The sequence below is a fragment of the Geotrypetes seraphini genome, chromosome 4 (genome assembly GCF_902459505.1).
Source record: "Geotrypetes seraphini chromosome 4, aGeoSer1.1, whole genome shotgun sequence".
Classification (NCBI taxonomy): Eukaryota; Metazoa; Chordata; class Amphibia; order Gymnophiona; family Dermophiidae; genus Geotrypetes; species Geotrypetes seraphini.
In genome coordinates, this window is record NC_047087.1 from 319229483 (window position 1) to 319257203 (window position 27721).

The 27721-nt window shown below is 46.0% G+C and overlaps 1 protein-coding gene across 4 annotated transcripts in view; it reads left to right on the forward strand.

Moving 5' to 3' along the window:
• Window positions 1–27721, forward strand: part of GRK5 (G protein-coupled receptor kinase 5) — a 331566-nt gene that overhangs the window by 141356 nt on the left and 162489 nt on the right. For all 4 annotated transcript variants that reach the window (XM_033940660.1, XM_033940662.1, XM_033940661.1 and 1 more), the window contains exons 4-5: window positions 6484–6561; window positions 27434–27534. In XM_033940660.1, the coding sequence (XP_033796551.1) occupies window positions 6484–6561; window positions 27434–27534 (179 nt within the window). The remainder of the gene's footprint in view (window positions 1–6483; window positions 6562–27433; window positions 27535–27721) is intronic.

The window sequence follows — 27721 nt, forward strand, 5'->3', positions numbered from 1 at the left end:
ATGCTGCAGAATAATCCTGCCCAATTCAAATTGGTACAGAGTCATACTGTAGACAGTCTCTTTTTAAATGAAATTCGCAAAGAATCTCCACTTTGTGTCTATAATTGTGTAATTTACCGATGACCACCCTGGGCTGCTGATCCTTCCCAGTGCGAGGCCCCACCCTGTGTACTCTTTCAAAGCATGCTGGGCCCAAAGCTGCAGGCATAGGCAATTCACTCGCAAGCCAGGACTCCAACATGGAGAGGAGAACAGAATCAGCAATTGTTTCTGGTAATCCCATAAAACGCAAATTACCCCTTCAAGACCTATTTTCAAGGTCTTCCAGTTTATCTTGCTGTTGGCGGAGCTGCGTTTTCAAGGAAGTTACTTCAGTATCCATCGCGTGTGCATCATCCTGCACCATGGTGACTCGCTCCTCCAAAGCAATAACCTTCGTGGAGTGATCCTCCAACAGGGCTTCCAACTTGGTAAGTTGTGCCGATAATTGCTCCATACTCGGGCTTAAAGCCTGAGATATAAGTTGCTTCAGCTCCGTCAGCGTCTCTGCGGTGAACTGCTTAAGCGATCCACATGGGAACTCAGCCATTTTCTCCTCCCCCGGCTTGCCCTCTTGTCTTTTTTTGTCGATTTAGATGACATGGCAGGCTGATTCTTAGCCAAGTATCTGTCCATATAGTGGCTAACCGAAAGATAATAAAATAGCCAAGAAAACTGCACTGTAAATCCTGCTAGCAACCAATGTGAGGGACGAGGTTCCAGAGCTGGCAAGACTAGATGCTCACCGGCTCACAGCATCACGTGGTCTCCTGACTTGGTCTTTTTTTAAAAGTAGCTCACAAGCCAAAAAAGTGTGGGCACCCCATATTCGCATGCTCTGCAGAAGGAATCCACTCTGGATTTTTCACTCTGCCTCTGCAGTACTTCACTGATCGGTTTAGTGCACTCTACAGTCTTTCCTTCTGCAAGCATGTCTGCAGCTCTGTGTGTTCTGCTCTCCCCATTTTATTGTTTTAAATTCGATGTAATGTCGTCCCCTTTGCGGGCAATTTCGTGTTTGAAGCAATTTTGGAACTCTGCCTGAGATTTCACAGACTTCGGTCTGTAGCTGACAGGCTGATCCCTTTTTTGGTACCTGTTAGCCAGTCTGCATAGTTTTCCTTGGAGCTCAGGGCCCTCCCTGAAGTAGTCTTACCTTCTATTAAGCAGGGGTTGAGCACAGACTTAGGGGACTCAGCGGTGTTCCACAGCATACTGGCTGCATTTTCGTGCCTTTGCCCATCCTGGTGCACATCCAATGGTCCGCTGGGGTGGAGGCATAGTCAAACAGTGGAGTCTGACTGGCAGTCTGAAGATTAGCTTTGTGAGAGCATTCCCAGCGTTGTGGCAGTGAATTCTTCTGCAGCTACTGAGAGAAAGCTGTGAGCTGGTGGCGTCTAGTGTGTCAGGTCACATTGACTACTGTAATTCTGTATATCACGGCATAACACAAAAAGAAATCTACAGATTGCAACTCTTACAAAATACTGCCATTAAACTCGTACATAAATCAAAGATATGATCATGTTACCCCTCTCCTCCGCGAAGCATATTGGCTGCCTGTATCATACCATACAACTTATAAAATTCTTCTTCTCGCTTTCAAAATTAAATAAACCCATACCCCAACATTTCTAGACAAATATCTGATCCCATATGCCTCCCCACGCGTATTACAATCTAATAGCCAGAATTTACTAACAATTCCATCCATAAGAGAACTGTTTTACGACATGACCCACAAAGCCATATTCTCCGAAACAGCTTACACACTATGAAATACACTCCCATCAGACACGAACAACCCTTGGGACAAATTCAAGTCCAAATTAAAATCTTTCTATTCAAGGACATACTACACCTGAGAAAGGACCTTGTTCTCAGCTATCTTTTATTTATTTATTTATAGTTTTCAACATAAAATCAAGCATTAAACTTGTACAGAAAAGAAATCAAGCCTGATACATTCTACAACAATCCAAAAAAGAAATAGATTGTTATACAAATAAATTCATAATAGAATATAAAAATTACAATGGCTTAACTTTATTCAGATCCTCAAATGTTTTCAGCTATCTTGAGTAACTCTGGCAATGAATAAGAACAGCTTTTCAGAAGTGAAATTCCCCCCTCTGCTATCGTTCTCTCCACTCCTTCATATCTCCCCTTTTTAAATTTATCTCAATGTACTTTGCACTATCCGAACCCCAGATTCCTATCGTATCTGTATATACTTGTCTTGTTTGTCTCCCCTATTTTAATTATGAAAGGTTCACCTTTCTATTTTATTTTCCACTATATTGTTCTTTTAAATTTAGTATTGTAAACCGTCTAGATATACTTGATTTGCAAGCAGTGTCTCACTTCCGGCTCACCACATATTAAGACCCCTGAAGAAGACTTTTTGTCGAAACGCGGACCATGTTGGGTCCTGCATCCCTAGAGGACTAGGTCTTTTAAGGCTTTTATGTGGATTACTTTACTTTTCTGTGAATGATTTTAGTGAGCCTTAGGTCCCTCCTGGGGGCGGGGCCTTGGGCACATGGTCGGGTCGGGCCCATGTGCCTCAGGCCCCACTCCCAGGTGGGACCTAAGGCTCCCGGGCCTATTCTGATTGGCCCAGGCGCCTTAGGCCCCACCAGTAGGCGGAGCTTTGGGATGGATGGGCCAATCTGGCCTCATTCTGTTCGTTGGCTGCCTGCTGGATAGGCGAGTTTGACTCCTGTCTGTCCGGCCAACTACACAAAGGTACGGGGAAGGGGGGTGGGGGTGTCGTGGGGGTCGGCCAGGGGGGTCGCGGGTCGGCTGGGGGGGGCGGTCGGAGGTTCTTGGGGGGGGTGGTCGTTGGGGGGAGGGGGGTTTGCGTTGAGGGCAGGAGGGCCTGGGATCCCTCCTGCCCGTAATGTCGTGCGGGGTGGGGGTAAGGGGTCACCGTGGCCAGGAGGGTTTGGGCTCCCTCCTGGCCCGAACAACTAGCGGGGGGAGGGGGTCGCCAGGGCCAGGAGGACTTGGGCTCCCTCCTGGCCCGATATTGTCGGGGAGTTGGGGAGTCGGCGGGGCAAGAGGGCTTGGGCTCCCTTTTGCCCCGATCGTGTCGGGGAGTCAGGGGGGCAAGAGGGCTTGAGCTCCCTCTTGCCCCGATCGTGTCGGGGTTGCCGCGGTTGGCTGGGGCAAGAGGGCTTGAGCTCCCTCTTGCCCCGATCGTGTCGGGTGTCGGGACCGCCAAGAGGAATCAGCAGGACACCGGTAGGAGCTTCTACATGATGGGGGGGGGGGTCGGGAGGCTGTGGGGTCCTTCAGGGTGGGGGTGCGGGTGTGAGTGCGTGCGAGCGGTCCTTCGGGGTGGGGATGCGGGTGCATGCGAGCGGTCCTTCGGGGTGGGGGTGCGAGTGGTCCTGTGGGGGGGGGGGTGAATCGGACGTCGGGGGGGAACTATGTAAAAAAAAATTAGTACAACGCGCTCATGCGTATAATGCGCAAGGGTATGCGCGGTATGTAAAAACCACGTATAACGCGCGCGTTATATGCGAGAAAATACGGTACTCTCATGGTTTGAGGATTTTCTTAAATCCAGAACATACAGAGTTAAATCAGATAAAGAAAAATCTGAATCTTGGTCCAACCCCTGTGGAGTTCCACAAGGATCTCCTCTGTCTCCTACTCTATTCAACCTATATACTGCCTCCCTCGGAACGTATATGGAAAAACTAGGCATAACCTCCTACAGTTATGCAGATGACTTCACCATCCTCATACCTTTTGATCAACCAAAGACCACCATAACAGACACTCTACACCGAACTCTGGAACAGTAGCGAACTGGATGGAAGACCACAAACTGAAACTCAACCCAGACAAAACAAAATTCATCCTTCTCGAAAATAACAAAACCCCTACTATTACCAACATAGAAATCAACTCGATCAATTACCCCATTCAAAACACCCTGAAACTAGGAGTGACAATAGACAGATTTTGCACCATTCAATCACAAATAAACAAAACAATTCAGAAATCTTTCGCCGTAATGAGAAACCTAAGACAAATACGCAAATTTTTTGAAAGAGCACAATTCCAGCTCATAGTTCAATCCCTTATCCTAGGTATATTGGATTATTGCAACATCCTCTATCTCCCCTGCCCTGCAATAATGATCAAACAACTGCAAACAGTCCAAAATACAGCACTAAGACTCATCTATTCCCTAAAAAAAAAAAACACGACCACATTACTGAAGCTTTCATGAGCTCACACTGGCTCCCAATCCAGGAAAGAATACTATTCAAATTTTACTGCACGCTATTTAAAACCATAAATGGTGACAGCCCAACCTACCTGAACAACCGACATATCCATAATACCTCAACCAGACATAGAAAATCTCACACCCCATTCACTCACCCGCCAATCAAAGAAATTAAACGAAAAAAACTTTACGACCCCGTTCGACCAGTATGAGTCTCTCCTTTCATCAGATCAGCTTGGGCAGTTTTTCGGCACCTTGGAATTATGGCTGATGTTTGGAATCTGGACCTTGCCTCTACTGAGCAGATCACTGGTGAGGATTTGCGACTCCTCATGCGACATCTTCCGAGACTGACTCGCTCGGTGGTACTGCAAGAACAGCACTACAAATTCTTGTTGAGACTTTACATTTCCCCATATAAGGCCTTGGTGGCTGGTATTGCAACTCTTGCTGAATGCCCTAAATGCCGTGCTGCCCCTGCTGGTTTGTTGCATATGTTTTGGTCCTGTGACAGAATACAAACCTTCTGGTCTTTTGTTGGCCTTCAACTACAGACGATCTTAAAGAAACGACTTCCCCTTGGAGCGAAGGTTTTCCTTTTTTATCACTTTACCTCTTTGGGACTTTCTAGGGGTAATTCCCTGTTGCTGAAGAAGGCTTTTTTGTTATCTCGTAAATGTATCCTCTTGTTATGGAGGCAGGCCGAGGTGCCTACCCTCACAATGTGGAAAAATGAACTGTTTACTTTGCTGAAGTATGAATATTTGGATACTAAAAAGAGTGGCCCTGGTCAATGGAGGAAATTCCGAGCGGTTTGGGCTCCGGTCTGGGACAATTTGTCTCCGGGTGCCCGAAGTGCCCTTCTGAATTTCTGACACTGGAGTGCTTGGGGGGTGTGGGGGGGTTTGGGGAGTGGGCTCTTCTTGGCTTTTACTGAGTATCTTTTGTCTCCGCGCAGAAACCACGCGGTAGACCCTCTAGTCTGGTGTTTTACTTTGTTCCTGGTTCTTTGTATTCGGATTGTGGTTTACTTCTTTGTATACTTCTTTTCTTAATAAAAAGAAAATTTGAAATTAAAAAAAAACAAAAACAAAACTTTACGACGGCCTCCTAGCCACCCAAGCAGTGAAACTTGATAACTAAATCTCCAATCTGCTGATAACAACCACGGACTACAGGTTATTCAGAAAAGAAATAAAGACCATACTCTTCAAGAAATCCCTGATTAAGTCTTAACATCACGATTACCTCATTCCTCCTATCTTCTTCTTAACTCTCTGAGAATACCCGCCCTCTTCACCAGTCATGACCACTGATCTCTTCTTGTAACAGACCACTGTTCTCTTTTTGTAACAGACCAACCTTAATTCTTTTGTAATCCGCCTTGAACTGCAAGGTAATGGCGGAATAGAAATCTCTAATGTATTGTAATGTAATCATACAAAATATCCTTTCCTACTGATCTAAACATTTAAAAAAAGATCAGAAATCCCCCCACCCTTACCCCTTCATTACAATAATTCATCAGTGGCCCCCAAATCTCTTTAAATTTATTATAATTTAATAAGAATAATTTAAAAAAAATGACTGTGAATGTTTTATAGAAGTCTGAGCCCTTGATGGCAAATATATCTCTAGGTATTCCTGACAGGATTTATGGAAACTGAACCAGTACTGATGCTGCATTCAAACACCATAGAAAGGATCCAAGTTGTGAATCTGTTTCTAAATACTGTAGGTAATCTTATGTCACATTCACCGAGGCTCAGAGATCCAAAAACTCCTGTTCTGTTCTCATACAGTCTAATGTTCTGCATTTTATTTGCATTTGGATTTTGTTTTATGGAAATAGAAGTAGATCATTGCAATTTCAAAAATGTAAAACTATGGCTTCTGAGTATCTGGTAGAAGCTGAGACAGACATTGGTAAGTTGCAAGAGTGCAGAAGCTGGAGTTAGAAGGAAGAGACTTGGTAAACATCTCTTGGAAAGCCAAATGAACCCTGTTAGAAGATCTGTTGTCCTCCTTGTTTGTTCTTTTTTTCTGCAATGTTTATCTTCCTATTATGCTTTACTTTAATCACTTCATGTAAACTGGCCATGTGAATGCTAGTGGTCCTTGCTGCCCTTTCCTGAGGCAGGTTGTACACATTGCATGCTAGTACAGTTACTGGAATCTCTTCTTTCTCTGTGTTGCAGGCAGAGTATGAAGTTACTCCTGATGAGAAGCTGGGAGAGAAAGGAAAAGAGATCATACTCAGATACCTCACCCCCGAGGTAAGAGACATCTCAGGAGACTAGGAGGAAGGGAGTGTATAGGGCAATTCATGTGAGGAGGGATGCAGCAGATGTGATTGTGTACATTGTCTAAATCCCTTTATCTATCTCTATTGTATAAACAAATCCAACAATCATATATATGTGCAAAGACTTTGGGTGTCATTCTGTGTGTATCATGATCCAGGAGAGACCTTTCTAGGAGCCTCAAATTCTGTGAGAACAGAGCCCATGTTACATGAGCAAAGGCCTCCCCTCTTTGGGCTATGCTGCCTTCAACAGTGGCATAGGGCATTTGCCAACCCTGATGAGAGATGGACAGAAAGAGCAGAAGACACCTCCCATGGCCCATCTACTCAAGGCTACTTGCCAACTTGAACTAGCTGCTCGAAGATGTAGTTCCCACTGTTTACAGTGGGTGTAGGTTTGAAGAAGAGGTGGTACTTGGTTGGGGTTTTTCTATAGAAGAATGTGGGGTGAAAAGGCAGACACAATGGCATGGTGATGTAAATCGGTTTTACCTGAAAACCTCCATAGAGGGGACCTCAACAGTGAGCAAAAAGACTACAGTCTTCTACCTGGTTGGAGGAAGAAAGATTCGGGACTGGATAAAACGTGGACCTCATAGATCTTAACCCGCATGCCCTTACAAATGTGCTCACCTTGGGGATGGGCAGGTCGGCGAGGTCTGCGGGAACTAAAACAAGGATCTCTGCGGACCCAGGCAAGTGGTTAGGATCCGTGAGGTCTGCAGCCAGAAAAGGTAGAAGTTAAAAAGGATCTCACGGACCCCACAAAACTAAAAGCGCATGGCCTTTAAAAGAAGGTGGCCTTGGCATGGGGTCTGCACAGATCTTCATTTTCTAACTCCTGTGGACCTCATGGATCTTACTGCAGGGGGTGATAAGATGACAGTGGCAGTGATGGTAGGTGGTGCAATGCACAAAAGAGACACCCCCCCCTGGTTTCAACTTGCCAGTAACTGTTGTGTTTGTGTGTGTGTTGTGCAAACATATTACATTACATTAATGATTTCTATTCCGCCATTACCTTGCAGTTCAACACAGGCACAACAACATTTTAAAAATCCCTGCAGCCCTGATGGCAGGGGGACCCAAAACCGGGAAACCCCTTGACCCCAAGCTCCCTCCTTCTGATCCCCCCCGACCACTCTCACCACACCAAAACAAAATCCTGGTGACATAATGGGTTGGGGGGGGTTTAGGTCAAACACTTTCCAGCTCAAGGGGCCACTCCGTACCTTTTGTGGAATATCAGGCAGGAGAGATGATAATAATAATAATAATAATTTATTTTCTTATATACCGCCAAAGCCATGGTAGTTCGAGGCGGTTTACAACAAGAGGAGCTGGACAGTCAGCGATAAGTTACAAAATAGAATCAATGAATACAAATACACTGAAAGCAAGTACAAATAAGAGGCGCTAGACAGTCAGCGATAAGTTACAATATAGAATAGATTGACTCCAAACAGTTGATTAGAATGTTGTGGTTGACTAAGTCAAAGGCACTGCTTAGATCAAGTTGTAGAACTAGTGCACTCGAGCCTTGGCTGAATAAATTGTGAAGGAGGTCTAATAGAGAGGCTATAACTGTTTCAGTGCTGAAACCTGAGCAGAACCCTGACTGATTCTCTTCTAGTATGCTGAAGTTATCCAAGTGCTTTACTAAGTTCTGGTTAACTAGGCCTTCCATCAGCTTTACGAATAGGGGGTTGCTAGCTAAAGTCTATAGTTTGATGGCAGCTTGTTGGATTCTTTTGGATTTTTTATGATCGGAGTGATCAGGATCTGACCTAAATTCTCGGGAAATGTACCGGTCAGTAAGAGAGAGGAAATCCAGTTATATAATTTGGCTTTGAAGGTGACAGGTGTGAGTTTCATGATATTTGGAGGGGAGCTGTCTAGTTTGCAGTAGGCATCGGCATATTTCGTATAAAATTTGCAGAATTGGTCCCAGGTAGTAATGATGAAATTATTCCAGGACATGTCTACCCTAGGTTCGTCTTTGTATTGTGCCACTGGGTAGTTCAAATGATTGGAAGTGGGGGCTGGCAGTTTGGATCTCAAGTTAATGATTTTGTTGTTAAAGTAATTCGCCAGTGCGTCAGCCGATGGGAGGGAGTCTGAGGTAGTGTGGGAAAAGGCCTGTGTGTCGTAGAGATTGTTAACTAGGTTGAAAAGGTTTCTGGTGTTGATGTTAGGTGAGCCAATTTTTAGGGCTGCCTCTTTAAAATGGTAGCCCATCCTCCTCCTGGTGCATTCTGGGATGAACTGGGAGGAGCCTAAGGACCTGATTGGCTCAGGCACCTAAGGCTCCTCCCAGTGCATCCCAGAATGCACCGGGAAGAGGATGGGCTGCCATTTTAAAGAGGCAGCCCTTCAGGCAGGAGGGAGCGGACCACCAGGATTTTGTTTTGGGGTGGTGAGAATGGTCAGGGGGATTGGAAGGGGGGAGCTTGGTGTTGGAGGGCTTTTTAAAATGCTGTTGGTAATTAGCGAGTGAAAAGGGGGGGTCTCTTTTGTGCATCACTAGGGGGCTTTTGGAAGGGGGGAGGTCACCTACTCTCACTGCCACTGTCAGTTTACCTCCTCAGAAGGATCCGTGAGGTCCACAGGAATTAAAAGCAAGGATCTGTGTGGACCCCATGACAAGGCCACTTTCTTTTTAAGACCAAGCACTTTTATTTTTGTGTGGTCTGCGAGATCCTTTTTCTGACTTATACCTTTGCTGGCTTCAGACCTCGTGGATCTTAACCGCATGCCTCGGTCTGCAGAGATCCTTGTTTTAGCTCCCACGAACCTCACAGATCCCACTCACCCCCCCCCCCCCCCCGAGATAAGCAGATTTTTAATAATAATATTAGCTTTATTTATATTCTGTCATACCTTTCAGTTTAAGACTGTTTACAAGAGAGAGGCTGTAGGAATGCAGCAAAGTTACATCAAGAGCATAAAGTAGGATTAAACAAATTGACGTGTAACATAATATATATCAGAAGGCAGGAGCATTCAAGTAGAGGAAATCGTTTGAGGAAGTTTAAACAAATTTATCAAATAAATAGGTTTTCAGTGATCTTCTGAATGATTAGTATATCCAAATTTATGGAATTCTGTCAATTAGAAATTACTCAAGGCCATACGACCTCACTTTATTATAAATTTTTTATATCATCGATTTCTATTGCATGTACTAAATGAATTTGGACCTATGAATCTTCCTGATCGGGATCTGATGACCAATGAATATATTTTTTCAAATATACACAGCGTCCTATGCTATCTACCAGATTAATGCAATCATTATATATATTTTTTTTCAATAAAGCATATTGGACTACTAGCAGATTGCATAGGGCTCATCTAACGGATTCTAATGTATTGTAACAGCAACTTAGGTGACCTTAAACATATGATTTATGATTTTCCAATTGTTCAACCATTTTGGAGATCTTTCCGGAATACCATATGTACCATACTTCCTATTTCCTCTCAACTATCTTTTGATGTTATTCTCTTTCAATCTCTTGCTTTGCCTGATACTCTAGATAAATGGCATTCCAAGTTATTTGACATTCTAATAGCTATTACTTTACAAATGATTTTATCACACTGGAGATCTGCCCAACTGTTAAATACCTCTTTTTGGTGGGCTATGGTCCTGATGATTCATAATTATGAATGCAAAGCTAATTTCCTCACTAATAAGAGCTTTAAAACGAATAAAATATGGTCACCAATAACAAATATTTCTTCTCAGGCCTGAATTTTGGATACATTTCAACTGGTTTATACGTTGGTACAATATTAAACTCTAATGTTTTTCATATTGTTAGATTAGTTATACCTTAATATCTTTGTCTCCATAGGAATTGTTTTCATATGGTTTAAATTTATATTAGATTAGTTTACATTGATGCTCGTTTATCCTTTATGCATCTGTGTTTAATATGTATGTATTATCTGTACTGTAAAATTTCCTTTCTGTTATATTTAATGTTATATTTCATATCTTAAAATGCCAATAAAAAAAAATTTAAAAAAATGGAAGGAAAGTGTCTTGTCGAGGAATCTTTTGAATTGGCATCCTTTGGGATTCGGAAAGGCGAATAGTAGTGTTCTGTGTGAGAGGCAGAGTTTGTTTTGGAGAACAAAGTGTTTCAGAAGGTAGGTGGGTGCAGTACCAAATAATGTTTTGAAGCATAGACAACCGATTTTGAAAATTATCCTAACCTCTACTGGTAGCCAGTGCAGTTTTTTGAAATATGGAGTGATGTGGTTGGATTTTTTCAGGTCAAAAATCAGTCATATGGCTGTGTTTTGGATTGTTCTCAATCTTTTGGTAGGTTTTTTGTTGTTGTTTTTTTTTTGTAGGATCCTAGGTAAATGATGTTGCAGTAATCCAGTGAGCTTAGGATTAGTGATTGTACTAACAGTCTGAACGATGCAAAAGTGAAATATGGTTATATTGTATGTAGTTTCCATAAAAGGTAAAAGCATTTTTTTACTAAGATGTTGGTGTGGGCGTCGAATGAAAGTTGTTGTTCTAAGGTCACTCCTAAGATTTTTATGGTGGGGGTTAATAGGAAAGTTTCTCCCTTGTAAGCTAATTGATGGTACTTTGTATTTGTTCGTTGGGGTGGCCATGAATATTTTGTTTTTTTCGGGGTTACGTTTTAGTTTGAAGTTTTTTGTGATCAATGACAGATGAAATGAAGTGTCTAGTTTCAGTCGATAGTGTAGAGAAGGGGATGATAATTGTGAAGTCATTAGCGTATATGTATGTTTCCATAAAAGGCATGTAAATCCATTGTTGATAAAGGCACACTGGTTCCCCATCCCCCATAAAATAACATATATACTCACCCTGATAATATTTAAAACACATAAAACACACGAACCAGCCTTTATAGATAAATTGATTATCTTCGTGAACCATCTAAGACACTTAGATCCTCAAACCAACATCTTCGTTTTGTACCCTCATTGAAAATAATTGGCACTCACCGTACAACAATATTTTCTGTAACAGCTCCCACAATCTGGAATTCTTTACCTTTACACATTAGATCTGAAACCAATTTAGAGAAATTCAAAGGCGCCTTAAAGTGTTATTTAGTCAAAGATGCCTTTGAATTCTAGATACTCCTTTCTTTCTAAAGATATCTAGGGACGCCAGGTACTCTTGACATATTAGCTTCTTGACTCGTCCAGTCTCTTTTCTTTTTTTTAACAGAAATTCAGCAGCATAATGTGTTTTCCCATTCCTTGTGTTTGTTCCTTATGTTTCCTTTCATAACTTTATTGTAATTCCTCCCCCCTTTCCATGTATAATCTGTATGGTTTGTCCTTAGTTTGAAGATATTTGTGTTTTAAACTATTGTACCCCTTTTTTAATTAATATTGTACTTTCGCCTGGAATTTTGATAGGCGTGTAATCAAATTTTAAATAAACTATGGATAGTTCATGGCCTAGTGAAGACATGTATAGATTGAACAGGATTGGTGATAGTGGGGAGCCTTATGGGCAGTTCTTCAGATATGTTAAGGGGAGGTAGCCGGCAAGGGAGGAGGTGGGACCGCTGGATGACGGAGATAGGAAAAGAGTGGCAGATAGACTAAACATGTTCTTTTTGTCAGTATTTGCAAAAGAAGACACATCCATCGTGCCGGAACCTGAAAAAAATCTTTGAAGGAGATCAAGCAGAAAAATTAACATCCATGGAGGTAAGCCTTGAGGATGTACACAAGCAGATAGATTAAAAAGTGACAAATCTCCAGGCCCGGACGGAACCCACCCCAGGGTATTGAAAGAACCAAAGGAGGAAATAGCGGAACTACTACAGCAGATTTGTAATCTATCCCTGAAAACAGGCGTGATCCCGGAAGATTGGAAGATAGCTAATGTTACGCCCATCTTTAAAAAAGGATCGAGAGGTGACCCGGGGAACTACAGACCAGTGAGTTTGACTTCGGTGCCAGGGAAGATGGCGGAAGCGCTGATAAAAGACAACATTGATGAGCATCTTGAAATGAATAAACTGATGAAAACAAGTCAACATGGCTTCTGCAAGGGAAGATCATGCCTAACGAACTTATTGCACTTCTTCGAAGGAATAAACAAACGGATGGACAAAGGGGACCCCATAGACATCGTATACTTAGATTTCCAAAAAGCCTTTGACAAGGTACCCCATGAACGCCTACTGCGGAAACTGAAGAACCATGGGGTGGAAGGAGACGTACATAGATGGATCAAAAATTGGTTGGCGGGTAGAAAGGGTAGGAGTGAAGGGCCACTACTCGGGCTGGAGGATGGTCACGAGTGGTGTTCCGTAGGGGTTGGTACTCGGACCGCTGCTATTCAATGTATTTATAAATGATCTAGAAACTGGGACAAAGTGCGAAGTAATAAAATTTGCAGACAACATCAAACTATTTAGTGGTGTTAGGACTAAAGAGGACTGCGAAGATTACAAAAGGACCTGAACAAGCTGGGAGAGTGGGCGATGAGATGGCAGATGAAGTTTTTAATGTAGAGAAATGTAAAATCTTGCATGTAGGAAACAGAAACCCAAAGCACAGCTATACGATGGGAGGGCTGGTAATGGGTGAAAGTACCCAAGAAAAGGACTTGGGGGTAATAGTGGACAAGACAATGAAGCCGTTGGCACAGTGCGCAGCGGCCGCTAAAAAGGCGAATAGAATGCTAGGTGCTATCAAGAAAAGTATTACAATCAGAACGAAATAAGTTAGCCTGCGGTTGTATCGGGCGATGGTGTGCCCCCATTTGGAGTACCGCATCCAATATTGGTTGCCGTACCTAAAGAAGGATATGGCGATACTCGAGAGGGTTCAGAAAAGAGCGACACGATTGATAAAAGGTATGGAAAACCTTTCATATGCTGAAAGATTAGAGAAACTGGGGCTCTTTTCCCTAGAGAAGCAGAGACTTAGAGGGGACATGGCTATTCGGAAAAATTAAGAGGGGACAGATTCAGAACAAATGCTAGGAAGTTCTTCTTCAACCAAAGGGTGGTGGACACCTGGAAAGCGCTTCCAGAGGGTGTCATAGGACAGAGTATGGTATTGGGGTTCAAGAAGGGATTAGATAACTTCCTGAAGGAAAAGGGGATAGAGGGGTATAGATAGAGAATCACTATACAGGTCCTGGACCTGATGAGCCGCCGTGTGAGCGGACTGCTGGGCACGATGGACCTATGGTCTGATCCAGCAGAGGCACTGCTTATATTCTTATGTTCACCTGAAACTTCCAAAAAATAGCTGCTTTATCTGAAAGTATGCAGTCCTTTGATAAAGAGGGTTCCTGCACCTGTGGAAAAACAGCTCCAACTGTAAAATATATGGCAACTATATACAGTACTGCTCCCCCCAAATTTGCGGGTGTTCCATTCCAGGAGCACCCACGAACTTTGAAAACCCATGAATATTGGATGCAGTTTAGGAGCAGTTCGGAAGCAGGAGAGGGCTGCAGGGGCTGAAAAAAAAGAACAACAACAAAAAGTACCTTTCTGCTGCAATGAGTGCTGACCACGAACGGTTTTAAAAGTGCCCTATTTGCTCCTGCCAGTGTTGATTCAGTGGGGGTCCCTATAAATTGGACCAGCTCTGGTCAGTTGTAGACTTGGTCTCTGGGTGGCAGCAGGTAGATTTCACTTGGGGAGACCCTGATTGCCAGTGTGCCAGATTGCCAGAGTTTGGGCGAGAACTTCGCTGCTTCTGCTACTGTGGCGGTGGGCGATCAACTGGCATGTCTTTCCATGGAGTTCCTTAGTAGCTCTGCTGGTGACAATCAGAGGCGGAAGAGTGTGGTTTGTGAATTTTCCCCTGACTTTATTTTGGCAGAGCCGGTAACATACTTTCAAAATGAAAGTTGTTTTTCCATTGGTCAGTCATTTGCGAATTTATGGGGGTATAGTGTACCATATCAGCACTGCCATATCTGGAATTTGGCGTTGACGCAAATGAGTTGCAATTGTACAGCACATCTGGATCTTGTTTTCTTATCTAATCTGACCATTTGTATTCCACTTCAGCCGTTCAGTTCAAGGTAGATTACAAGAAATATTTCACACAAACATAAAACACAATTTCTGGACAAATCATCAATTTCTGTGACAAATCATCCCGTGTTCACAGTTCCTCAAACCGATAAATCATAACCAGGAGGATATGGGATTTAAACTGGCAGAGATCGCGCACAGAAAGAGTGCCCAACAGGAGGGATGAAAAGGGGGGGGGGGAGGGTTTAAAGCTACCAGATTTCTGGTGGGTGAGTTTGGGATGCTTATTCCTAGTAGTGAGCAATCATTGTAGTTTGGTGGGGGCAGAGGATTAGCCAGTGGATGCTCTCTCTTAAAAATTCTAAACCAATCATACCTGAAAGCACATTCTTTAGGTGCAGTCCTGAGGCTTTTGTAGTACTACAGAAAAATCAAATTATCCAGTATAATTGAACTGTTCCTAACATGTAAATTGTATATGGGAATTAGGTTCATCTAAAATTTCTTACTGGTTTCCAGAGCACTCGAGTTACTCTAGGAAGCAATAATACATCTAGGCCTTCACATATTACAATCAGTAATCTGAAATTATCCTTGGACAAGCAGGCATGATATTTTCACATGTGGGTGACGTCATCTACGGAGCCCCAGCGCAGACAGCTTTTCAAGCAAACTTGATTGAAGTTTCAAGTTTGCTACACTGCACCACGCATGTGCATGCCTTCTTGCCCACTAGAGGGCGCATCCCACCTCGTGGTCCTCAGTTCAATTTCTTCCGCGGAGCCAGAAGCCCTGTGGAAATTGTGCTCTTGTTTTCAAGCCTTCTGACACCGCGTCTGGGTTCGTTAGCTTGGTCGCTGTGCTTCATTTATTGTTTTTTCGTTTAGTCCGTCGTTTTTTCGTCGGGAAAAAAAAAAAAAAAAGTTTTTGTTTCATTGGCTCCGGGGGCTCCTGAGAGCCGCGGCCGCGGGACCTCGATTGCTCCTGGCCTCTTCTTTTTCATGTCCCGTCCCTCGACAGGCTTCAAGAAATGCACCCGGTGTGAGCGGTTGCTTTCTATCACTGACCCCCACCGGTGGTGCTTGCTCTGCCTTGGTCCGGATCACCCGACTGATTCCTGTGATAGGTGTTCCACTCTCCAGGCAAGAGCCCTTCGTCGACGTCGCGCCAGGATGGCGGACCTTTTTTCTGTTGACTCCGCGTCCGGGAAGGCCTCGACGTCGGCTTTGGCTTCGGCCCCGGCCTTGACCTCGGCCTCGGCGCCCTCGGCGTCGCCGCGTGCCTCGACCTCGACTTTGAAGCAGACGCCCCCGACGAAACCTGCCTCGGGTAAGTCCTCTTTTCCATCCCCGACTCCAGGTCGTCGAAGAAGCCATCCTCGGGTTCCGCTGCGGCGGGCGGGTCGTCCTCGGCCCCGCCCAGGACTCAGGCCACTCATGCCCCGAGGGAATACTCGAGACCGAGGTCGCCCTCCAGGGAGCATCCCCCGGCCTCGGACCTGCCTACCATGGTGGGGATCCCGGCATTCCAGGACTTGCTCCGAGCCTTGATTTCCTCGGAGCTTACTGGTGCCATCGAGCAATTGCAGCGGGCTGTGACCTAGACTGCTTTGGCCTCGGGGGCTCCAACCTCGGCGACCTCGGTCTCGACTCCTTCAGTCTCGGCTGCCGGGGCACCGCCGACCCCGACCTTGCCCTCGACCTCGGGGGCCCCGCCTGAGAGCAGCGTTCGGCCCCGAGACAAGGTGCGCAGGGTGAGACGGATTTCCTCCTCCTCCTCGAGGTCCTCCCGAGGTTCCTCGCCCTCGGGCCGGCCTCGAGCGAGACGTCGCCCGAGGAAGCCGAAGCGTTCGCGAGGCTCTCCTCGGAGACGTAGTCGCTCTTCGCCGCTCGGGGGCCCAGCCTTGAGGGTTTCGGAGCTTCGGCTCGATAACCCGAGGCTTATCCGCTCTCCTGCGAAAGGGGGTTCTCGGGACTCTTCGCCGAGGAAAAGGGGGCGTTCCTCGGTCCCTCGGACCCCGGGGACATCTCCTAGGGGCTCTTCCAGTCGGAGACGTTCCCCGACCCCCTCTAGACCCTTGGATTTAGCTTCATGGGGCTCGGGGTCCGGGAGGGAGCCCCGGTATTCTCACGAGCCCTCCCCCTTTCGTTCGGCGGAGAGGTCGAGAACCCCCTCCCCGCCGGCCAGGCAGTCCTCCTTTTCTAGCTTTGTTCAGGACATGGCGCGTGCCTTGGGACTTGACCTCATGGCGGGGTCGCAATATACCAAGGAGTACCTCGAGGAGCAGGACCTCCCTGCTCCCCCTAGGGAGTCCCCTCGGCTTCCCTTAAACAAGGTCCTTCTTCAGACCTTGCTTCGGAACCTGACTTCCCCTCTTACAGTCGCGGCGGTGCCATCTAAGATGGAGTCCAAGTACAGGTCGATACCACCTAAGGGGTTTGAAAAGGCCCAACTTTCCCACTAGTCTCTACTGGTAGAGTCTGCCCTCAAAAAGACACAACCCTCCCGGGTTACTGCGGCGGTCCCCCCAGGCAGGGAGGGTCGGACCCTTGACAAGTTTGGTCGTCGCCTCTATGCCAATTCCTTCATGGCATCTAGGACATTGAATTATGCCTTTACCTATTCTTCCTATTTGCGTGGCATGATAAGGGATTTGCCACTATATCGTGAGGCCCTGCCGGACTCCCGCAAGGAGGGTTTCGACAAGTTCGTGTCAACCCTGTCTCAACTGAGGTTGTACCTCTTTCATTCGGTGTATGACACGTTTGAGTTGATATCGAGGGTGGCGGCCTTTGCGGTGGCCATGCGCCGGCTGGCGTGGCTGCGCACCCTCGATATGGACCCAAACCTGCAAGAACGCCTTGCGGACTTGCCTTGCGTGGGGTCCGAATTATTTGATGAGTCCCTGGAGGCGGCGACCAAACGGCTCTCGGAGCAGGAGCGCTCATTGGCCTCCTTGGTCCGTCCGAAGCCTCGGGCTACGCCGCAGAAATCCTTCCGGCCTCCCCCGAGGAGGTATCCTCAAAAGTCTATCCCGGCTTTTTCACGGCCACCGCCTAGGCGCCCCCCTCGACAGGGCAGAGGGGGTCAAACTAAGACTCCACCGCAGGGTCCTGCCAAGCCTGCGCCGTCCTTTTGACGGGATGGGCGGATGGGGCCGGCCCCCCTCCGCCTGCGTGCCGGACCCCTTCCCATTGGGGGTCGTCTCCGGTCCTTTTACACGGCCTGGACCGAGATAACATCAGACGTTTGGGTGCTCCGGACCGTCTCCGAGGGCTACTCGCTCAACTTCTACACTACACCGCCGGAACAATCTCCGGGGGCTTGCCCATGCAATCGGACCCAGCTCCCCGTACTTTTAGCCGAGGCCAGGGCGTTGTTGAGGCTTCGGGCGGTGGAACCTGTACCCTCCGACCAGCGGGGGCGGGGGTTTTACTCCCGTTACTTTCTGGTCCCAAAGAAAACGGGGGACTTGCGCCCCATTCTGGACCTCAGGAAGCTCAACAAATTCCTGGTCCGGGAGAAGTTCCGGATGCTGTCCCTTCCGGTGTTGTATCCCCTCTTGGAGGAGGGAGACTGGATGTGCTCCCTGGACTTGAAGGAAGCGTACACCCATGTCCCGGTGCATCCCGCTTTCCGCAAATTCTTACGGTTCCATGTGGGCGAGCTGCACTTGCAGTACAGAGTTCTCCCATTCAGCCTGGCCTCGTCCCCTCGAGTCTTCACGAAGTGTATGGTGGTAGTCGCTGCAGCCCTGAGGTCTCGGGGTCTTCAGGTTTTCCCTTACCTGGACGATTGGCTGATCAAGGCCCCGACCAGGGAAGGGGTTATCTCAGCGACCCGACAGTCTATTATCTTCCTTCAACGACTGGGGTTCGAGGTGAACTTTCCCAAGTCCCAGTTGTGCCCGGCCCAATCACTTCAGTTTATAGGCGCAGTGCTGGACACTGTTCGCCTACGTTCCTTTCTTCCTCCTCCGCGGTTGGAGGCTTTGGTGCGGTTGGGTCGCCTGATCCGTCAAATGCCGCTGGTGTCGGCCCAGCGCATGATGATGCTTCTGGGCCACATGGCCTCGACAGTCCACGTCACGCCGTTCACCAGGCTGCACATGAGAATTCCTCAGTGGACCCTAGCCTCGCAGTGGCGTCAGGAGTGCGATCCGGTCTCGTCTCGCATAGCGGTGACTCCTTCTTTGAGACACTTGCTCCGTTGGTGGACCGACTCTTCGAATCTTTCCGGGGGTTTGCTCTTTCTCGTCCCTCCACATCGCAAGGTTCTCACCACGGACTCCTCGGAGTACGCGTGGGGGGGCCCACCTCGACGGTCTGCGGACCCAGGGCTTGTGGTCGGCGGAGGACCGACGCTGTCACATCAATGTGTTGGAGCTTCGCGCCATCTTTCTGGCGGCTCGCACGTTCTGCCACCTGCTCCGCGATCAGGTAGTCCTCGTGCGAACGGACAACCAGGTGGCCATGTATTATGTGAACAAGCAAGGTGGGACGGGCTCTTGGCCCCTTTGCCGGGAAGCTCTGCGCCTTTGGGAATGGGCGCTTTCCCAGAACATCTTCCTACGGGCGGTCTATATACAGGGGGAACAGAACTGCTTGGCAGACAAACTCAGTCGGCTTCTTCAGCCGCACGAGTGGTCACTCAGCTCCAGAGTCCTACTCAAGGTCTTCGACCGCTGGGGGACTCCGCAAGTGGACCTGTTTGCCTCCCCGGAGACTCGCAAATTACCCCTGTATTGTTCTCAGCTGTACTCCCCGGACCGTCTGGAAGCGGACGCCTTCCTTCTCGACTGGGGAGGGAGGTTCCTTTACGCGTTTCCTCCTTTTCCCCTGATCTTGAGGACATTGGTTCATCTCAAATCGTCCAGAGCCACTATGATTCTCATTGCGCCTCGGTGGCCGCGTCAACACTGGTTCTCCCTGCTTCTTCAACTCAGTGTCAGGGAGCCTCTGCTTCTGCCTGTGTTTCCCTCTCTGCTATCTCAGAGTCGGGGTTCGCTGTTGCATCCCAATCTTCGGTCGTTGCATCTGACCGCTTGGTTCCTTTCCCCTTGACTTCAGTCCAGGTCTCACAATCGGTGCGGGAAGTTTTGGAAGCCTCACGCAAGGTCTCGACTAGGCTCTGTTATTCCCAGAAGTGGACCAGGTTTGCCTCCTGGTGTTCCTCGCGTCATCTGGAGCCGGATTCGGTCCCGGTGTCTTCGGTACTGGATTATTTGTTGCATCTGTCTAATTCCGGTCTGAAAATGACATCTGTCCGGGTGCATCTCAGTGCCATTTCGGCTTTCCATCAGCACTTGGATGGTCGTTCGCTTTCGCTTCATCCTCTGGTGACGCGTTTCATGAAGGGTCTCATCAATGTTTGTCCCCCTCTGAAGCCCCCTCCTGTCGTTTGGGATTTGAATGTTGTCTTAGCTCAACTGATGAAACCTCCCTTTGAGCCTATTGACAAATCCCTCCTAAAATTTTTGACTTGGAAGGTGGTATTTCTGATTGCTCTCACATCTGCTCGACGGATTAGTGAGTTGCAAGCTTTGGTTGCGGACCCGCCTTTCACTGTGTTCCATCATGACAAGGTGGTTCTCCGCACACATCCTAAATTTTTACCTAAAGTTGTGTCTGATTTCCACCTCAATCAGTCCATTGTCCTTCCTGTATTCTTTCCTAAGCCTCACTCCTATCCTGGCGAGACGGCGCTTCACACGCTTGACTGTAAGAGGGCGTTGGCTTTTTATCTCCAACGTATCAGGTCTCATCGGAAGGTTCCTCAATTGTTTTTGTCCTTTGATCCTAATCGTTTGGGACACCCGGTTTCCAAGCGCACCTTGTCCAACTGGTTGGCTGCTTGTATTTCTTTTTGTTACGCTCAGGCTGGTCTTACGCTCCCGGGTCGAGTTACGGGGCATAAGGTCCGGGCGATGGCAGCTTCGGTTGCTTTCCTCCGATCCACTCCTATGAGGACATATGTAAAGCTGCCACTTGGTCTTCGGTTCATACGTTCACCTCCCACTACTGTCTGGACACTTTGTCCAGAAACGACGGCCGGTTTGGCCAGTCGGTGTTACGTAATCTGTTTTCATAAATTGCCATCCTCCCACCTGCCCTTTTTTGGTTGGCTTGGAGGTCACCCACATGTGAGAATATCATGCCTGCTTGTCCTGGGATAAAGCACAGTTACTTACCGTAACAGGTGTTATCCAGGGACAGCAGGCATATATTCTCACAACCCGCCCACCTCCCCGGGGATGGCTTCTTTGCTAGTTATGGAACTGAGGACCACGAGGTGGGATGCGCCCTCTAGTGGGCAAGAAGGCATGCACATGCGTGGTGCAGTGTAGCAAACTTGAAACTTCAATCAAGTTTGCTTGAAAAGCTGTCCGCGCTGGGGCTCCGTAGATGACGTCACCCACATGTGAGAATATATGCCTGCTGTCCCTGGATAACACCTGTTACGGTAAGTAACTGTGCTGTACGGGCAGTGCAAAAGTGCACTATCACTTTAATCTTGTGAAGCTTCTAGACTGCCCGCACCGCGCATGTGTGACTGCCTTCCTGCCTGATGTCGGCTTGCGGTTCCTCAGTTTTTTTTTTCTTCTCAATGGAGCAAAGAAGTTTGGTTAAACTGACTGCGTTGCCTTCCCTTCAAATTTTTTTTGTCGCTCTTTTTTTAATCTTTGGTCAATTTTCTTTTCTATCTTACTCATTTCTAGTTTATATTTAAAAATATATTTTTCAGAAATCTTTTTTTCTTTAACGGATTTTGTGTCTTTGTGTTCTATCCTTTTACCTCGCTGCACAAGTTTTTCTGTCGAAGCCAACAAGCAGTTTTAAAAAGTGTTCCCTGAGCCAGTGGCTAATCTCGGTCACTGATCTCCATAACTAGTGCGTTCAGTGTCTGGGCCTGGACCACCAAGTGGACGCTTGTATTCATTGCTCTAATTTTCAAAAACGCTCCCTCAAGGCTCAACGCTTCAACAAAAGAAGCTTTTTGGATTAGTGATGGCATCTGGAGATTCACCGATGCAACCTGTACTGAAAAGGATGCCGGCATCTTCCTCTCCATCGGCGTCGGACCCCGTTCCTACATCAGGTAGACTGGCCAAGAAGCCTTCCACTACCCATCAGCGTTGCAGGCATCTTCAGCATCAAGTGCCTCAATGCATGTCAAGCGCCAATGCCAACAATCTCCCTCAGTGTTGGTGGTATCGCCTACGGGAAGGGTATCCACGTCGAGGTCACACACCCCTCAGCACCAATGGTACCAGCTATTGAGCCAACGTTGCCAGTTATTCCACAACAGCTGTGGGAGATTTTTCTGAAGGAGATGAGGGACCTTCTTTGGCTGCATGCGGAACCGATGCTAACCCTCACTCCCTTGGTACTGGCCCTGTCTGAGCATAGTACACAGTGGCCCAAAGGTACCGACTCCACTTTTGTATTGACAGACATCGATGACTGACACCGATGCTCCTCCATCTAAAAGCAGGAAAACATCAAGACTAACCCTTTTGCCTCGACACTGTCAGGGGACCGTTTCTCCTTGGTGTAGGTCGAAGCATTGATCTGTCTATTCTCACTGTCATCATTGTTCTAACTCCTGAAGGGTTGTCGGGTAATATTTGCCTCTTTGCGGATGATGCCAAAATATGCAATAGAGTAGACACACCGGATGGTGTGAATAACATGAAGAAAGACCTGGCAAAGCTTGAAGAATGGTCTGAAATTTGGCAGCTAAAAGTTAATGCTAAGAAATGCAAGGTCATGCATTTGGGCTGCAAAAACCTGAGGGAATGGTACAGTTTAGGGCGTTAAGAACTTATGTGCACGACGGAAGAGCGGGACTTGGGTGTGACTGTATGTGATGATCTTAAGGTGGCCAAACAGGTTGAAAAGGTGACGGCGAAAGCTAGAAGGATGCTAGGATGCATAGGGAGAGGTATGGCCAGTAGGAAGAAGGAGGAATTGGTGCCCCTATATAAGAATCTGGTGAGACCTCATTTAGAATATTGTGTACAATTCTGGAGGCCGCACCTTCAAAAAGATATAAAAAGGATGGAGTCAGTCCAGAGAAAGGCTACTTAAAATGGTGTGTGGTCTTCGTGATAAGGCGTATGGGGACAGACTTAAAATCTCAAAATGTATGTTTTAGAAGAAAGGCAGGAGAGGGGAGATATGATAGATGTTTAAATACCTATATGACGCAAATGCGCATGAGTTGAGTTTTTCATTTGAAAAGAAGCTCTGCAGTAAAGGACATAGGATGAAGTTAAGAGGTGATAGGCTTCGGAGTAATCTAAGGAAATACTTTTTTACAGAAAGGGTGGTAGATGCATGGATCAGTCTCTCTGAAGAAGTGATAAAGACTGAGACTGTGTCTGAATTCAAGGTGGTGTGGTGGGATAGGCACGTGGGATCTCTTAGAGAGAGAAAGAGATGATGGTTATTGTGAATTGGCAGACTAGATGGGCCATTTGGCATTTATCTGTCTCTGATTCTATGACTAACCATTTGGTTGAGGAGTGAGCCATTCACTGTCTTGGAGTAGTTCTGCCCGATTCACTTCGGTGAATTGATTTTGTTTTCTTGAAAAATCAGGCTCGCCAATTCAGTGACCAGCCCTCCTCCCTGCATACCTTCAGGCTCCTAAAGCAAGAACTTCAACGCTCTGGCAATGAAAAGCCTGTCCTAAGCGCTGCCTCTTGATGGCTGTCCACTTCCGCTACTACTGCTGCTTTAGGAGGCCTGATGTCAGAGCTCACGGTGGGGGTGTGAGGGGGTGTTCAGAAGTGCTGCATAGGCATCATTGCTATGGGTACCCTCAGCTCCACAGCTTTTGGGGGCTCCCTGAAGACCGGCATGTTTTCCCCTTCTCTCTCCACTGTCCGGCTTCTCCCTGGCCTTCTGGTCTCACTTTTAAAACTAGTTGTGGCCTACAGAAGATATCTGGTGCTGTAGCGATTCTGTTGTTGAGAATAATTTTTATTAAGGAATTTTTATTAACTGAATAAGCTGAGCAGCCAACTTTAGAAATAGATATTCAATGCCAGTGCCCGGACAGGGTCTGGCACTGAAAATCTGGTTAGCGTCAGACATAAAAACACTGACCATCACCGGCTGAATATCAACTGGCTAGTTTGTTCAGAACAAAATTATGTAGAAAGTCATGGCAACTCATAGAATCCCGAAACACGAAAAAGTAAGAGTGTAACACCTACAGATGAATAGAGACCTCGTGAGGCTGAGAGCAACACAGACAACTGAAAAGGGTTGTGGAAACTTAAAGCAGAGCGAAATCTTGATACTACTACTACTAATAATAATAATTTATATACCACAGGATGGTGAAGTTCTATGCGGTTTACAATGATTAAAGATGTTATAGATTGAGTGGAATAAACAAAGTACAGAGATAGTGATTAACAGTTCTAGAGATTGTTGAGGACTAAGATTGTATAGGTTGGTTTCCTAAGTATTTCAGGAACAGATGTGTTTTTAGGCGTTTCCTGAATTCCCTATAAATAGTAGGCATGAGTAATTGTTCTAGATCTTTACCCCATAGTGCTGCTTGATGTGAGAAAAGATGTTGGTGATGACTATAAAATTTACAACCTCTAACTGGTGGAGAAACAAAGTTCGGGTGTGAGCTTCACCTATGTCTGTTGGTTGTGAAAGAGAAAAGGTCTGTTATATATTTAGGGGCTAAGCCATAAAGTACCTTGAAACAAAAACAACCCAATTTGAATTTCACATGTGCCTCCATCGGCAGCCAGTGCAGAAGTCGATAGGAAGGTGTTACGTGATCAAACTTCTTCAGTCCACAAATTAGTCTAACCGCTGTATTTTGTACCAGTTGCAATCGCCGCATATTCTTCTGGGGGAGTGCCAAGTAGGCGATGTTACAATAATCGAGTTGACTCAGTATAAGGGATTGTACCAGAATTCGAAATGATGAGACATCGAAGTAAGCTCTGATGGACCGAAGCTTCCAGAGGGTGAGAAAGATTTTTCTGATCAAGGAGTCTACCTTGTCTTTCATGGTCAGGTTCTGGTCCAGTGTTACTCCCAATATCTTCATAGTGGGTTGAATGGAATAACTAAGGTTATTGATGCACATTGGTGCTTTAGTGTCAAGTGGGTATGGCGATGCTATGAAAAATTTTGTTTTCTCTGAGTTTAGTTTTAGTCTGAATTCAGTCATCCATTGTTCCATCCGATTTAGTACTTCTGTTGCTTTGGGGGTGATTTCTGAGACAGAGTTAGTGAATGGGATAATTATCGTGAAGTCGTCAGCGTAGCTAAATAGTTTTATCCCCAGCTGGGACAATTGTGCACCCAATGAGGCCATGTAAACATTGAAGAGCAAAGGGGATAGTGGTGATCCTTGTGGCATGCCAGATGGATTGCTCCATGTGTCAGAGAGATCGTGATTAAAATGGACTTGGTAGGTGCATGATATAAGGAAACCTACTACTACTAATCATCTCTAGACATAATTGGTGCTGTATATCAAAACACAGAAGTCAGTCCCGGCTCAAAAGAGCTTACAATCTAGTCAAGAAAGACAAACTGAACAAGAAGGTGCATCAATACACAATGCTCAGGTGGAGGAATTATAGAGGGAATAAGAACATAAGAATAGCCTTACAGGGTCAGACCAATGGTCCATCAAGCCCAGTATCCTGTTCACGGTGGCCAATCCAGGTCACTAGTGCTTGGCCAAAATCCAAAGAGTAGCAACATTCCATGCTACCGATCCAGACTATGGAATTTTCCTCCAAGAATTTGTCCAAACCTTTCTCAAAACCAGCTACGCTATCCGCTTTTACCACAACCTCTGGCAACACGTTCCAGAGCTTAACTATTCTCTGAGTGAAAAATATTTCCTCCTATTGGTTTTAAAAATATTTCCCTGCAGTTTCATCAAGTGTCCCCTAGTCTTTGATGGAGTGAAAAATTACTCCACTTGTACCCATTCTACTCCACTCAGGATTTTGTAGACTTCAATCATATCTCCCCATAGCCTTCTTTTTTTCCAAGCCTAAGAAAATCTTTTTAGTCTTTCCTCATACAAGAGGAGTTCCATCCCCTTTATAATCTTGGTTGCTCTTCTTTGAACCTTTTCTAGTGCCGCTATATGTTTCTTGAGATAAGGAGACCAGAATTGAATGCAGTACTTCAGGTAAGGTCACACGATGGAGCAATACAGAGGCATTATAATATCTTTAGTCTTGTTAACCATCCCTTTTTTAAAAATAATTCCCAGCATCTTGTTTGCATTTATGGCTGCCGCCACCACCATACATTGGGCGGAAGGTTTCATCGTATTGTTTACAATGACACCCAGATCCTTTTCTTGGGCGCTAATCCCCAAGGTAGACCCTAGCATCCGGTAACTGTGATTTGGGTTATTCATCCCAATATGCATCACTTTGCATTTGTCCACATCCAATATCTTCTGCTACTTGGATGCCCAATCTTCCAATTTCTTAAGGTCTGCCTGCAATGTTTCACGATCTGCATGCGTTTTAACAATCTTGAACAGTTTAGTGTCATCTGCAAATTTAATCACCTCACTCATCGTTCCAGTTTCCAGATAGTTTATAAATAAATTAAATGTGTAAGTAATTTGATTTGATATGTAAGTATGTAATTTGTTACAATGTGTCTCTGAAGTGTTTTGTATGATAAATGTAAATTTTTTTATTTTGTTTAGAAACATAGAAAATGACGGCAGAAAAGGGCCACAGCCCATCAAGTCTGCCCACTCAATTGACCCTCCCCCTTACTTTCTTCTTGAGATCCCACTCTGATGACCCCTCCCCTTAACTCTACCCTCCTAGAGATCCAACAAGTGCATCACAATTATTCTTAAAATCTGGCACGCTGCTGGTCTTGACCACCTGTACTGGAAGCTCCTTCCAATGATCAACCACTCTTTTGGTGAAGATAAGGGTGGTGAGAAATAAATAAACAAATATCACCAGTCCCAGTACAGACCCCTGCGGCACTCCACTGTTTACTCTCCTCCATTGAGAAAAATTACCATTTAACCCTACCCTCTGTTTTCTATCCAATAACCAATTCCTAATCCACAGGTGAACTTAGCCTCCTATCTTTAATTTTCTCAGGAGCCTCTCATGAGGAACTTTGTCAAAAGCTTTCTGATGTTGGTGATTAGCAGGTGGGTTGGGGTTTGGAATTGAAAGCAGCTTTAAAGAAGTGGGCTTTGAGTCTGGTTTGATTAGTGCCTGAGACTGAGCTTTATGTACCTAGTCAGATAGTTTGTTCCAGGCATGTGGTACAGCAAAGTAGAAGGGGCGGAGTCTGGAGTTGGCTGTAAAGGAGAAAGGTACAGATAAGAGAGACTTATCCGATGAACGGGGGGATGAGAGATACGGAGATGCTGTGAATACTTGTGGGATAGTAGGATGAGTTTGAACAGTATTCGGAAACGGATAGGGAGCCAATGAAGTGACTTGAGGAGAAGAGTAATGTGGGCATAGCATCAATGACAGAAAATGAAGCATGCGGCAGAGTTTTTAACAGATTAAAGGGGGAAGAGCGATGGTTTAGCAGATGGCCAGTGAGAAATAGGTTGCAGTAGTGTAGGCGAGGTGATGAGGGTAAATCATAAAAATAAAACTGTAAAAGTGCAAACATTAATTTTATTTTTGAAATAAAAAGAAAAGATACTTATGACGGAGAGCAAGAGAGGACCACAGTATATTTGGGCTGGTTGCGGTGAACCAGAGTGGGCTCTTTCCAGCTGCTCTGCTGCTTTCTGTGTACTGAACATAACTTATCTGGTCTGTTTTTCTAGTCTCCAGTATATGTCTCTGAAGTCGGTCAAGATTTGGTCCATCAAACGGAGGAAAAACTTGAAACGAGTCCCTACAAAGAACTCTTCTCTCACTGTGCCAAGTAAGTATCCAGCTTGTGCATTGCTTTGTAGCATCTTATTAAATCTGTTTTATTTTGCTTTTCAACCTTCTATGGCATTAAGCATCTAGCATCCAGAAAGCGGTTGAGGCCCTGCACCTCAGTTTCACGCAGGCACTCACTGTAATAGCGCAGGCATTTGACACAGTATTCCAGCTAAGACAGCTGG